The sequence below is a fragment of the Neodiprion virginianus genome, chromosome 3, assembly GCF_021901495.1.
Source record: "Neodiprion virginianus isolate iyNeoVirg1 chromosome 3, iyNeoVirg1.1, whole genome shotgun sequence".
NCBI lineage: Eukaryota > Metazoa > Arthropoda > Insecta > Hymenoptera > Diprionidae > Neodiprion > Neodiprion virginianus.
The window spans coordinates 30,904,206-30,917,467 of record NC_060879.1 but is presented as its reverse complement, the minus strand read 5'-3'; the positions used below and the strand labels follow the sequence as shown (position 1 = coordinate 30,917,467).

Genomic DNA, 13,262 nt, shown 5'->3' with positions numbered 1-13,262 from the left:
TTTTCTCGCGGTTTCGGTAGCCTTGGATTTGAAGGACTCGAAGTCATTTCGATACTTTTTCAATTTATCCGTTGTTTCGTCCAAATTTTTTTTTTCAAAGCTGAGGTTAGAGGGCCCTCTGAGCTCCAGGGCCCTGGTGCACTGCACCGCCTGGCCCTATGATAGCTACGCCACGTGTGCGAGCACGGCACTAGTTTGGTTTCGTGCGCGCTTGCGCAGAACTTTTTTCCCTAAACTACGATAGACGCTCCATTTCCAGGGCGACACACAATCTAACGCCGTGTAAAATAACGCATTGCTCGTAAGTACCTCAATATTAAGTAATACTAAATATTAATTTGATTTTCATGGACTATTTCAGTCGCGGTTATGAAGTAAGAAAGTGCAACATTAATATCACCCCCATATTGTTTTAAGTATCAATTACTTTAATAGTGAAAAGAAATAGACGCTGCTCGATAGCTAGAAATTGACCTCTGAGAGCCGACGATGAAGTAAAAAGGTATACAATCTTGAAATTCGTATCTCTACAATCCGATGATGAGTACTAATTACTATTTCGTTCTGATGATAACCATTGTGAATTCAACGGTACTTTTCTGAATGGCTGTTAATGCGTCTTTAGGTCCACAAAAGTACACATATTGATTTTGTTTCGACACTTGATACAATATTCCTTGGGTAGTAATAGTGATCGGTGGTGAACTATATACAAGCAATCTCTTGTATCATATTACAACGAGCCAATTCTACCAGGCTCTGCTTCTGTCAGTGGCTTCTCAGCAACCTGGGATACCAGTAGTATTCACGTGGATTGTTTCTTATCAACAGTTGGTACCTCATTTTTCCTAATCATTGTGGATTATTTTCGCATCGGTACAGTTCATTGTAGGGTACTAACTGTTACCTGTGTTAATTATAAAGGGCATAGCCGGATAAGCAGGTCGAATCGGCCCCCGCTGAATTTTTTGTCGGTACTTCAGGGATCAATTTGGACCCAAATGAAAATAATTCAGTGAAAATTTCAGCTATCAATCTTAAAAGGTTTCCGAGTAATTGAAAAAAAACCTATTTTTTAGCATTTTTTTTTTTTTTAATAGTAAAATTAAAAAATTTTTTTTGCTGATTTTGTTTAAATACTTACGAGTAAAAGCTGTGAAAAATTTTTTTTTTATGATTTCTAGACTGATAGCCGATTTTTAAACTAAAAAACAAAATTACAATTATTTTTTTTTATGCCTATTTTAAAACATGCAATCACCAAATTTGGACAGAATACGTCTTTTATACCCCTCTGTACTCAGGAATTTTTTCAATTTTTTTGGTTTGGTGCAACGTCAGGAAAAAAATTAAAAACCAATTTTTTGTTAATTATTTTATATTTCAACTGCTTAGAACACTACTTACAACTAATTATAAAATGTATTTATTCATAAAAATATTCATCAAAAACGTAAGTGGTCATCAAAATATTTGTTAATATTTTCGTCAATCTTCATCACTGTCTTCATTAATAACTAAAATTTCTGCTGGTCTTACAATTCTCGATAAATATCTAGCATGTGATAGGTAATAAATAATAGCTGCTACATGCGAACAACAACCAACTGTACGCCGACCGTTGGCACAATCACAGCAATATCGAGAAATTCCGTTAACTCCATTTTTGCCACGATGATACTCAATGAAGCAGCGATATGTTTTTGCATTAATATGCCGAGATCTTACTTGAAATCTAAGAATGTTTTCAGCCGATCTTACGTACTGAAGGCTTATATTATTATCTTCATCCATCATCTCAGCTAAGTATGACACTGCTTGAGAAAGCTGGTATGATCCTGTCAGTAAAATATGCAATTAAGTCGCATTTTCAATAATACCGGGCGCTGTGTAGTTATTAATGAAGACAGTGATGAAGATTGACGAAAATATTAACAAATATTTTGATGACCACTTACGTTTTTGATGAATATTTTTATGAATAAATAAATTTTATAATTAGTTGTAAGTAGTGTTCTAAGCAGTTGAAATATAAAATAATTAACAAAAAATTGGTTTTTAATTTTTTTCATGACGTTGCACCAAACCAAAAAAATTTTAAAAATTCCTGATTACAGAGGGGTATAAAAGACGTATTCTGTCCAAATTTGGTGATTGCATGTTTTAAAATAGGCATAAAAAAAAATAATTGTAATTTTGTTTTTTAGTTTAAAAATCGGCTATTAGTCTAGAAATCATAAAAAAAAAATTTTTCACAGCTTTTACTCGTAAGTATTTAAAAAAAAATCAGCAAAAAAAAATTTTTAATTTTACTATTAAAAAAAAAATAAATACTAAAAAATAGGTTTTTTTTCAATTACTCGGAAACCGTTTAAGATTAATAGCTGAAATTTTCACTGAATTATTTTCATTTGGGTCCAAATTGATCCCTGAAGTACCGACAAAAAATTCAGCGGGGCCGATTCGACCTGCTTATCCGGCTATGCCCTTTAGATCATTTCGCTGAGTTTGATAACAATATTATATGCTTAGTCTGAAGTCTCGAAATTCTGTGAAATTATTTACAATCCACACGTGATGGCTTCGTACATAAATATAGGCTTCATTGTTGATACGTTCGTGACAAGGTGTGTTTAATAATTTCAAAATTCGTTGAGGTACGTCATTTTTTGAATGATTGTTTATTATACGAGGTTTCGCTCGGACACCCGCCAACCATCTACAGGCTAGAATAACAATATTACAAATTCTAATGTTATTCTTCTGTGTTTAGTTTTTTGAAAAGGCAAAATATGATGCACCATAAAATTTCAATTTAGGAGGTACGTTTAAAAATGGTATTTGGTTGGATATTTTATAAGGTGTCAGGGGCTGAGCTTGAACAGCTGGTAGAATTTTATTTATCGTTCTACGATCTAGCGGTTCAATTTTTAATTGCGGTATAATATCACATTTCATGATATCATAATGGTATTTCATTATTTATCAGCAAATTGATGGGCATTGACGTAAGTGTGTAATGAATTTGCTCAGAACACGAATTTTTGGCCTTTCATCCTCTTACACCTTAACACCTCAAATTTACGTTAATCATACGCTAAATCGAAATCGTGGAGAGACGCTCTTGTTGTGAAGATAAGTCAATGAACTGTCGTTAATGTAGTATTTTTTTCAGAGTAGAAAGCAGATAACCAATAATTTAATTGTAAGTTAATATCTGTGGAGAGTATGTGATAATACAATCAAAATACGTATGGTGCTTGAGAAGAATATTAAATATTCCTTTTCTAAGGTGTCAACTTCTCTACACAGGAAAATGGACAACGTCGTGAGTTTCCAATTATATATTCAGTAGTAAACCCATAATTTTATTGTTTCCGAGTACGCGATATATACTCCAGCACAATAAGAAACGGTTAATCATTTATTGACAAAATCTCTACTTCGTATAATTCTTAATCTTTGAATTAGCAAATTCTATCACATTTTATCATTATTCTACCTAGGATCAAGAAACACTATTTTCACCATCGATGTGGAATAAAAGAACAAGTCCGGAGAAAGTAGTGACAAACTTCCTGAAGCTTGGCGAGGAAGGTACGTACGTGAAAATAGACACCTGGTACCACGCATTTCAAATTGTAGGAAAGCTTTTAAGATGCTTCAGTTTCTAATAAAAAATATCTAATTTCGAGTTGTTTTTGATAATTTCGCAGTTACCATTCGCGCCCGGGAAAATACCAAGTGTAAACTCGACGTTCCTTATGGACCCTCCGTAAAAACTAAGTATGACGTCTATGGCATTGATCTACCAAATGGTGAGTATACATATATAACACAAGAACGTTGTCATACCATTAATACGTGTCTTCAACTTCCTTAATGTACTAATGAAACTAATTCATCATATTTCAGATGCTCCGATATTTGTATTCATACACGGTGGATACTGGCAAGAAACGAGTAAAAATGTTATCGCATTTCCGGTAGAAAACTGTGTGTCAGAAGGCATAAAGGTTATTTGCGTTGGCTATGACTTATGTCCCAACGGTAGGTATTACGTAAATAATTGAACCAAGTTTTAATAGGCTACAACTGGAGCGTGTGCAATATTCTTGACCAACGGTTTTGTGTATCTCACAGTCCAACTGCGTGACATCGTACTTCAAATTAAGTCCGCTACGCATCAAATTCTTGATAGTGCGGCCAAATCTGGATCTCGGTAAGGTCAAGCCATTCTATTTGTTCCGATATTTCTACAAGTCTCTATCGAGTGTCTTGACATCCACCCGCAACCATACCCATTTTTCATATCATGGCAAACAATTTTTCAACTTTCTTGACCAATCGTACGAATTATTCGATAGGGGCGTTTGGGTGGGTGGTCACAGTGCTGGGGCACATTTGTCGGCTAGTTTACTGGAACCAAAATGGCTTGTGGATGAACCAAACAGTACATTGCTCAAAGGACTTGTGCTTCTCAGTGGTATTTACTTTCTGGAACCACTACTTACAACTTCGTACAACGATCGGTTGAAACTGGACAGGTACAGTGTCTATTACAATTAGTTAAACTTCAAGTGTTTAAGATTGCAAAGTGCGAATGGAGACGACAGCCATGGACAGCAGCACGAAGTTTTTATGGTAGTTTGTTGCGCTGTTTTTCATCAACAATTAGTTCAAGTTAAGGTACACGTAATAAAGAAAATTCGGTCAGCGATAAGTTTGCAACATTGTTCATCCAAAATGAAGGATTACCGCTAGGAGTTATATATAATTGCACCTAGGCTCGACATGAGTTGCGATTGAGTTGAACATTCGAATACTGACTTATGCAAACTTCGATTTTAAGGAAAGTTACACTCAACTACAGATTCCAAGACGTTTGTCTCTTTGAGAGACCACAACCCATTATAAGTAGCATTCAACCTTGGATTTTTTCTTTTTATAAGTAACAGTTTTAAAAAATACCCGCTCTGTAATTTGTTAGGTGTGTAGAATGGAATTTAGAAGGTGTGCAAAGTTTATTGGGTTACTGAATTTTAGTAGATTTGTGATGTTTGAAACTATACATTGTTTATACTAAACAATGAATTAACAGAGCGTATGATGTTACAAAATCATTGTTATTAATAGGGCTTTGGTCGATTTCGACGTTGACGCATATATCTCCAAATGTCGAGATCCACCTATCTCGAACGCGAAAAAAGGGTTAAACAGTCCTCTTCTATACGCAATTCTGAACAAAAACGCTCAGATACATTTTTATTTGATGCAGAAATAACGAAATGGTATTGATTCTACGAAATCGTGGTAGTAAACTCTGGAAATGTATTAGAGTGTTTTGTTCAGAATTGCATGTAGAGTTGGATGTTAAACCTTCTTCCCCATTATTGAGATACGTGGACTTAGATATTTGGAGGTATATGCAACAACGTCGAAATCGACCAGGGCGCCAGTTTAGAATATCTTTCCAATTCGGCAGATGGCTACGTAAACTGTAGATTGTATGGAAATTCATGAAAATTAACATTACGAACTCTACACTATATTCAGTAATATCTTGAGAATGTATTAGATTATCTATTCTTTTCAATTTCAGCAAAGAAGCAAGATTCATGAGTGCCCTGAGTGTATTGCACGCCCCTGTTCCGAACTTGAAAGCAATGGTTGTGGTCGGAGAATGTGATTCTCCTGAATTTATAGAACAAGCGCGCCAATTGACCAAGGTACGAAAGATTAATCAATTTAATAACTGTCAATATGTAGGTAAACGAATCGAAGAGGACTAAAACCTGAATCGCTATTTTGATTTCTCAAAATCACGAATTTGATAAATTTCAATTTATTTTCATTCACCGCAACAGTAGGAATACGATATTACGATTAATTTGTTTTACAGCAACTCTGTAGCTACATGGACAACGTGGAATATATATTACTTCGAGATAGTATCGATCACTATAGTATGTTGGAAAATTTGACAATTAACGATTTTCCGCTCACCAAACGAATAGTGAAACTTATAAAAGGTACTTTCGATTAAAATTTATGCACAGATTTAATTACTCTTAGTCTTTGTTGAGGGACTTAGAAGAAAGGTATCTGCTCCTGAATTTGTAAAAAAGCAATCAATTTAATACTCAACGAATACAAGAAAATAATATATGTAATACTTACAATAAATAATACAATAGATGATTAATTTATCAGCCGAATGTATTATCATTCTACTTTATACTTTATTGTTCACCAACTTCGCTATCTATAACTTTTGCATGAAAGTAATAATAAATATACTTTTTCATACTATAGGAGTGCAGTAGAAAAAAGGTTATTAGTATCTACTCTACCACATACGTGGGAACTGTATCGTCGGATTCATGGTATATTTTTTTTGACTTATCCAGAGATTTCCGAGGAACATTGATATGAAAAATTTTTCTAACACTTTTGGAAACATGGACTTTCAATTTTGGGTCAATAGCGCGTAAATTGCCGCTTACCCTTTGAGCTGGATCAAGTGGTACTTGCTTTTGCGCAACAGGCCTTGGAAGAACAATATTTTGAACTTTGTTTGAGGGGATATGTTTCACCACCTCATATATTGTTTTTTTCCCACGTTGATTTAAAATGGGCAGATGGCAAATAGTCCTTTTTTGAACCTGATTTTCTATGTTTTTTGGCGCTATAATTTTATATTGTCTCGGCGGTGTGACTACGGTAGTTGTTTGATTGTTTAAATTAGTTGGTTTGACCGGCCTGCTGACTGTCATAGTTTTCACTGTCTGATTCTCATTCGATTTTTGAGAAGTTTGCCCTTTCTTGGAACTAATACTGATTACCCCAACATTACTGCAATGTGCAATTATTGTCCCTCTTTTGTCGGTGTTAGTTTGTTGCGAAGGGCCGGATGTATTGTTTGGTTTTAACTGAATCTGCTTCTTGAAATTTACAAATGTAAAGTTATTCGTCACATTGTTAACACTGATTTTCGGACTATTTCTACTCGCAATGGTGGGTATCATGATAGTCGTTTTTTTACTCTGCAAATCTTTGAGGACATCAGCATTCACCTGTATAGTCTTTCCTGTCGGGGTTGGGTTAATCCGTTTTATAGTTTCGTGTTGTTCACATTGAGCTTGCAACATTTTTTCATTTTTTTCTTCCTTCATATCCACATCTGTCGTTTCATTCATCTTCATATTTCCACCCGAGTTATTTGATTCAGTCTGAAAATCTGCCCAATAAGCAGATGGCTTGGCGAATGACCGTGGCCTCAAAATTGGTTTCTTCTCTTCCTCCACGCAGATCGATTTGACAGCTGGGGCCATGGCAGAAGCATCGGTTACTGTAACACAAGTAACGAGATCAGCAAGCCACTACCGGGAGCCAACCTGATGACACTTTAACAGTGTTATATTTGAGTCTCCACCTCAAGGGGCTCCGCTTGTGCGGATTCTGAAAGTGGTTAAAACGTTCGTGATAAACAAAAGCGAAGTTCACTCTATTGTCACGAGTAATTAAAATACCAAATAATGAGTCTTTAAGGACATGCACAAAATCATGGCTGTCCTGATGTACTTAATCGACTTTATGCTCTGGGAAAATGGTAATTCGTTACTTCTTGCAGGATCACCATAAAGTAGACGTAATAGTAATAAATAAAAATATCAATTCGATTTTTTAAAAAGCGTCTTTTCACCGGCTGGATTATCCACAAATACTACCACCGTATTCTTCCACCAGTTGTAACACTTTCATTGTTAGATTTTGTAAATCTGTTTGTATTACTTTATGAATGAAATGAAATAGCAATATTTTTGTTGGAAGGCTCAAGAGTTTCCCCCTAGGAATGTGTGTGAAGTGTGACTATTAATGATATATAGAGAAAAATACGTGTTTGAGAATAACTTAATTTCTGTACTGAAATTCATAGATATTCTATTGATGTATTGATTAACCATTAACGAACGAAATTACAAAGATGTCAGTGTCGTTAAGAAAGAAATGTGTATAAAAGTAGTGGTTCTCGAAGGCAGTTTGAACCAAGTGGAATGCAAGGAGCAAGTTAAAGATGTCAAACTTGGAATAGGATTATACTTTATAGAAGTTACTTCGGCCCTGCAGGAAATCGCTTTTTTATCATTGCATTCTTTTTATTGCAATATAAACATTATTTATATCAGTATACAAAAACAATCGCACTATTTAAATTGAAATAAAACGCCATGAACTGGATGAAATTTCGAGATGGAAGAAATACATGTTGAAAAAAATAATGTGTTATCTTGTTATGGAGTTTGATAACGAACCTTCCGCTTTGTCAGAAGGAATTGGAGATGAGCTCCCACCAGCTGATCCCAAATCGTTTGTTTTTACCATTGGTAATAAATTTATGTTGCAGACTACAGGTGTAGTTGTTTTCTTCTGACTACCAGGTGGTAAAGCAATTTTCTTGACAATTTTGGATCCTTTAGTTTCACTTATCTCATCACCCTGTGTTTGATCGACAGTCGAACCATCAACAGCAGTTTGAGGCAACAAAATTTCTGATGGGATTTTCATGTACGTGTTTTTTTCTTCAGCAGCATCAACATTTTTTACACTTCTTTCTGTTGCAGATTTATTCGTACCCGAATTTCTGTGTGTTCGTCTATTTTTCGAAAGTGAAAGGGAATTACTTCGGCATCCTTTACTTTTTTCTACATCATTATTAATCTCTTCATCTATATCTGAAACCCTATTGAGTTTGCTGTCATTATCTGTTGGACTGGAATCTTTTTGCGATCGTATGCTTACTTTATCACCGTCACTTTCATTGACATCACTATCCATTTCTATATCCAGTGGATCATGCTCGTTTGAGTCAGATTCATCACTTTCGTTGTCATCTGAAGATTCGTTATTCGTCTCTGTTTCTTCTACTTTTTCTGATTCCGATATACTCTCAGTGGTTTTAGATTCATCTTGTTTTTTCACGAATTCCGCAAATACTTTGTCCAACCTTTCTCTACCAATTTCTTTATTTTTACGTAATTTTTCCGCTAGGCTTGCATCTTCTAATGCCGGGTCAGAGTCATTGTTAAGGTATAATGAGAAAGTATCGTAATAGTCAGATTGCCTGCAGCGTTGTAAGTATGCACCCAAGTCCAGAAACGCTTGCTTCGCTAGGAAATCAGTAAAGAATGAATTGTGGTGGGTAGTCGAAGAAAATTGTAATAATTGGACAAACAAATACAATTCTACGAATTTTTCCAAATAATGAATTACAAATCATGCTGAAGAAGATTTCATGGTAAAATTAATACACTGAAACTGATCTTGGTTAAGTCAAATTTGTATACAGCGTAATATAATTATATTGATCATGCTTACCAATTGTTTCTTGTTTCGCCTTACTCAATTGAAGATTTTGGTCCACGTTACACTTTTTTATGCAGTTCAAAATATCTACATAATCGGGAAAATTTACAGCACTGGTGAAACGTGTCCTGTTACCCTTTTTCTTACTCCAAGAGGATGATTCCCTAAATTTGGTCATTTTCATGTTGACAAAATTTGAAATTGCTTGATTTAATATCGGCAGAGGTGTTACAGAATGATGCTTAGGTCTCAAATAGTCACGACCTGCATCTGCACTTTCTCCTGTCATTTCACAATATTTGTTGTAAAGTTCAACCATTCTCTGCTTATATTTTTCTGCCATTATATAATGGCTATCATTTTCATCATCAAAATCAACATCAGCCATTTCGCACTTTTGTATGTAGTGTTCGCAGCGTCTCATCGCTTTTTCCAATGCTCTCAATTTTTCCCTATGTTTAACATCTTTTTCATCTGATTCTTCATCGACGAAGGTGCATTTGGCCACAAGTCTATTTTGAATTTGTCGAGCCTTCATTTCGTCATTGACCTCACTTATGGTCACAAAAGACATTTTCGGTTCGTTTAAGATTAACTTTTCCTTCGTACGAATCAATTTAATAAAACTTTCAGACTTTGCATAATGTGGCTCTAAATTATCGAAATGTTTTTGAAGTTTTGCTATGATTTTAACCATATCCATGCTACAGTCTTTACTTCTGCAAGCATTCAAAAATGACTGAAACAATTCTTTACTGATAGTCAAATTGGGATCGCAAAGTTCAGAAACTTTGACTTTATTCTTAACCACCAATTTTGGCTCAAGGTTTTGCCTGGATGATGATGCTCCTTCATTGACCTTAAATGCATGAGTACTCTGCCGATCATTTCGTGATTTTGATGTATCTCTAATATCTGAATCAGTTGCATTTTGTTTTCTTTTTGAGCCTAAATTAACAACAATGTCAGAACTCTGCGCAGGATGAGGTTCCACGAGTATAGTAGCAGATTTTGGTGAACAAATGTCTGGCTTTATTTTTTGTTTTTGATCTGCAGTCAGTTGACATTTGTTGTTATGCAACTTTGACAGGGTTGCAGAATTAGTAACCAGCTTTTTAACTCCATTTGTAGGATTTTGATCATACGTAGATAACTTAATTTTTTTCACATGTGTTGGATTTCCATCATCGTGTATTCGTTTCTTGGCTGAAACTACGTTATACACGATCTCCAATTCTTCCTCGTTTTTGCAAACAAGATTTTTTGTTGGTAGTCTACTCTTAGAAAGTAATGACAAAGTTGCTTCCATGCCCCCATTCTGTAAAAGTTAGACACAAAACATACGCTTAGAGTCAGTAAGAAAATTTAATTGGCTCTTTTGTATATGATAATATTTCATAAAGAATGCATTTCATTGAATGATTCACTAATGTGTTATTATGTCCAAACTATGTTGGGTTGTATTATAAGCTTTTCATTTTCTTTTTAGAACTGTGCAGTTTATTGTCAATTCATCTTTAAAGACTAATTGTATTGCAACGCAATTAAACACAAAGTAAACCAATTGATTGTATTGACCAAACCCTAAATTCAATGTCTAAGGCTATACGTTTCCTGAATAGTATGTAGCTAATCGATGGTCACAATAAAAGTATTCAAATTATCACGAGCTTCCCACATCGATTTTATGACATTTTTCTACAATGGCATATTTTACTAGATTAGTGAAATTGAATAAAGGTACGTATAGACAGCTAATTCTTATTGGTATATTGTGTAGTTTTCGCTGCGTTACGACGTAAATATTGGACATTGGGAAAATTGCAATTTTTCATAATTACAAACTTTATTCGTAATTCAATTCCATTAAATGAGACGAAAAGTTTAGCAGATTAAAATTATCTGGCCGTCCCTGTATAACTTCAATTATTACCAAAAATAAGTAAAGGTACGACGTGGAATAATCAATCATGTTCTAACCACATCATTGCAATCTGTAGCGATATCTAATGCTATACAAAACTCAGATGCAAGCAAATTTATGCTATTTCACATTTACCAGTTATTTTTGAATAGTTTACTGATAAAGCATTGTCCCGTTGATTTATAAGAACCACATAACCCAACTTCTAGCATGTACTTTTCACATTGCATAATTTTAACTTCAACAATTCAATGGGTATCTAACTAACAATATATAAAACAGAGAAGTGAAATGTACATACGATGCAAATCTACAGATCATTTCTTCAATAAACATTAGAAGTGGCACGTTATGCAGATAATTAATTAATTGCTGTGTCTGGCTAGTGGAACCGTTGAATTCGAGTGATGACGTTGGTAGTCAGTTTTGGCTTTGCGTAACTGACATGAGAATAGAAAGTTAGCGAAAGAGCTACGATCTTACAATGAGCATAGGTATGGATGTGTAGCATACCTTTGGCGCGGACGGTGTTTTCTCGTCGTCTGAAGAGAGGTCTATTACTTCCATAGGCTCCATTTCATACGTGCTGCTCGACTCGTTGAACGCACGTTGTTAAAAACAAGTAATCGCGACTATCGACGCAGAAAAAAAACCATTCAAAACAAGGTTTTTGTTCGCCTTCAGTCCAAAGAACGATGGTATGTAGTACCAAGTAGCAGAATTACCAAAGCTGAAAATAAAAACTTACATTTATGAACGTAGCCAGAAGAAGTTAGAAATTTGTTGTCATAGTACTTTATGCAGTACTTGGTACACACTGAAGTGATTCCCCAGTTTTAACCAATTCCTTTTCACGTTGTCTAGGGTCAACGTACAGGCTTGTGGTGGTAGCACTGGAGGTGACATCGAAAGCCAGTATCGATATCGAAATCGAACGATATATCGAAGTCTCGATCTCGATCTTACCCGATTATCGACAGTAGGATATCGATAATTGAAGTTGGTCAAGGTTAATTGCTGATATCAAATAACTAATTCTACGTATGTTTGCAATGAACAGATTAATTCATTTGTAGCTCGTGTCTAAGAAGAGGCGAATAAAATACTAAATGCACAGTGTTCGAATGAGGTTGGGGATTACGCGGAGATCAAACGCTGGGCAAGGTAATATCGATATAAAAATATTATATATCGAGGAAAACATATCAATATTTTCGATGTATCGATGTAGAGAAAACAACCTATCTTACGTCTCGGTAGGAAGAATCCCGTTAATAGTTTCGTGGTGAAGCGCAACACACACGCACCTCAAGATTCATACCCCTCGTCGATAACCTTAGTTTGCGCTCCCCGTAATGTTCACTCAGCCAGGCCCCGCTTAATCATGTGCACGTGTAAGTGCGCCTATGACTTGTAGGTGGTCCTGCAAAAGAAACACGGCTCTACTTGTGTTTTGGCCTATATTCTATTGAAGAAAACCTGTCCCTATGGGGGATTCGACCGCCGCATAAGTTGATTGATGGCTTACCGACACGAACGACGACAGCAGATTAGTACGCGATTTGCATTGCCGGTGCAGTTGACTGACGTACCGACAACGACGGTCTGCTCTTTATATTTGATATGTAAGAAAGAGACAGTGAATGTACTATTACCGATCGGACAAGACAGCAGCGTCTTCACCTGCCGACAAACGCTACGAATTATGTAAACTGCCGAGAAACACTTGGCCCATTCGAGCGGCTGAACCTGAGCGGCAGGTATTGTTGTCCAGGGCCTTACTCGTTTCGGTAGGATATAGCGTTAACTGGGATTAGTGAAGAGGGCCAGCCAGCAATCAGTATCCATTTGAAGCAAGTACTACTTCTCTGTGAAGTAAAGCCGTACGAACCGAAATAGGTTTTTGGCAGTTGATAATGCAGAGTATATTTACCATAGCGAAGTACCACTGTAGTCGTCAAAACTGAACAAA

At 35.6% G+C, this 13,262-nt stretch overlaps 2 protein-coding genes across 10 annotated transcripts; one reads left to right on the top strand and one right to left on the bottom strand.

Moving 5' to 3' along the window:
* Positions 1 to 255: 255 nt before the first annotated feature.
* Positions 256 to 7,343, top strand: LOC124299995 (kynurenine formamidase). Of its 7 annotated transcripts, XM_046753581.1 has the most exons (10): positions 256 to 502; positions 3,176 to 3,328; positions 3,507 to 3,597; positions 3,717 to 3,818; positions 3,916 to 4,050; positions 4,144 to 4,222; positions 4,368 to 4,547; positions 5,603 to 5,729; positions 5,903 to 6,032; positions 7,232 to 7,343. In XM_046753581.1, exons 2-10 carry the CDS (start codon positions 3,254 to 3,256, stop codon positions 7,234 to 7,236), a joined length of 924 nt encoding a protein of 307 aa, XP_046609537.1. In that variant the 5' UTR covers positions 256 to 502; positions 3,176 to 3,253; the 3' UTR covers positions 7,237 to 7,343. The 7 variants fall into 7 exon arrangements, with proteins under 7 accessions (XP_046609537.1, XP_046609535.1, XP_046609530.1 ...); XM_046753579.1 differs by lacking the exon at positions 7,232 to 7,343 and having other exon boundaries at positions 3,181 to 3,328; positions 5,903 to 6,205; XM_046753574.1 differs by lacking the exon at positions 7,232 to 7,343 and having other exon boundaries at positions 5,903 to 6,205.
* On the bottom strand, positions 6,117 to 12,016 carry LOC124299969 (death domain-associated protein 6-like). Of its 3 annotated transcripts, XM_046753466.1 has the most exons (5): positions 11,804 to 11,938; positions 11,592 to 11,730; positions 9,379 to 10,684; positions 8,316 to 9,170; positions 6,117 to 7,351 (listed from the first exon to the last, which is right to left on the bottom strand). In XM_046753466.1, the coding sequence occupies exons 3-5, from the start codon at positions 10,673 to 10,675 to the stop codon at positions 6,345 to 6,347; spliced, it is 3,159 nt and encodes a 1,052-aa protein (XP_046609422.1). In that variant the 5' UTR covers positions 10,676 to 10,684; positions 11,592 to 11,730; positions 11,804 to 11,938; the 3' UTR covers positions 6,117 to 6,344. The 3 variants fall into 3 exon arrangements, with proteins under 3 accessions (XP_046609422.1, XP_046609421.1, XP_046609423.1); XM_046753465.1 differs by lacking the exon at positions 11,592 to 11,730 and having other exon boundaries at positions 11,804 to 12,013; XM_046753467.1 differs by lacking the exon at positions 11,592 to 11,730 and having other exon boundaries at positions 7,325 to 7,461; positions 11,804 to 12,016.
* Positions 12,017 to 13,262: the final 1,246 nt, after the last annotated feature.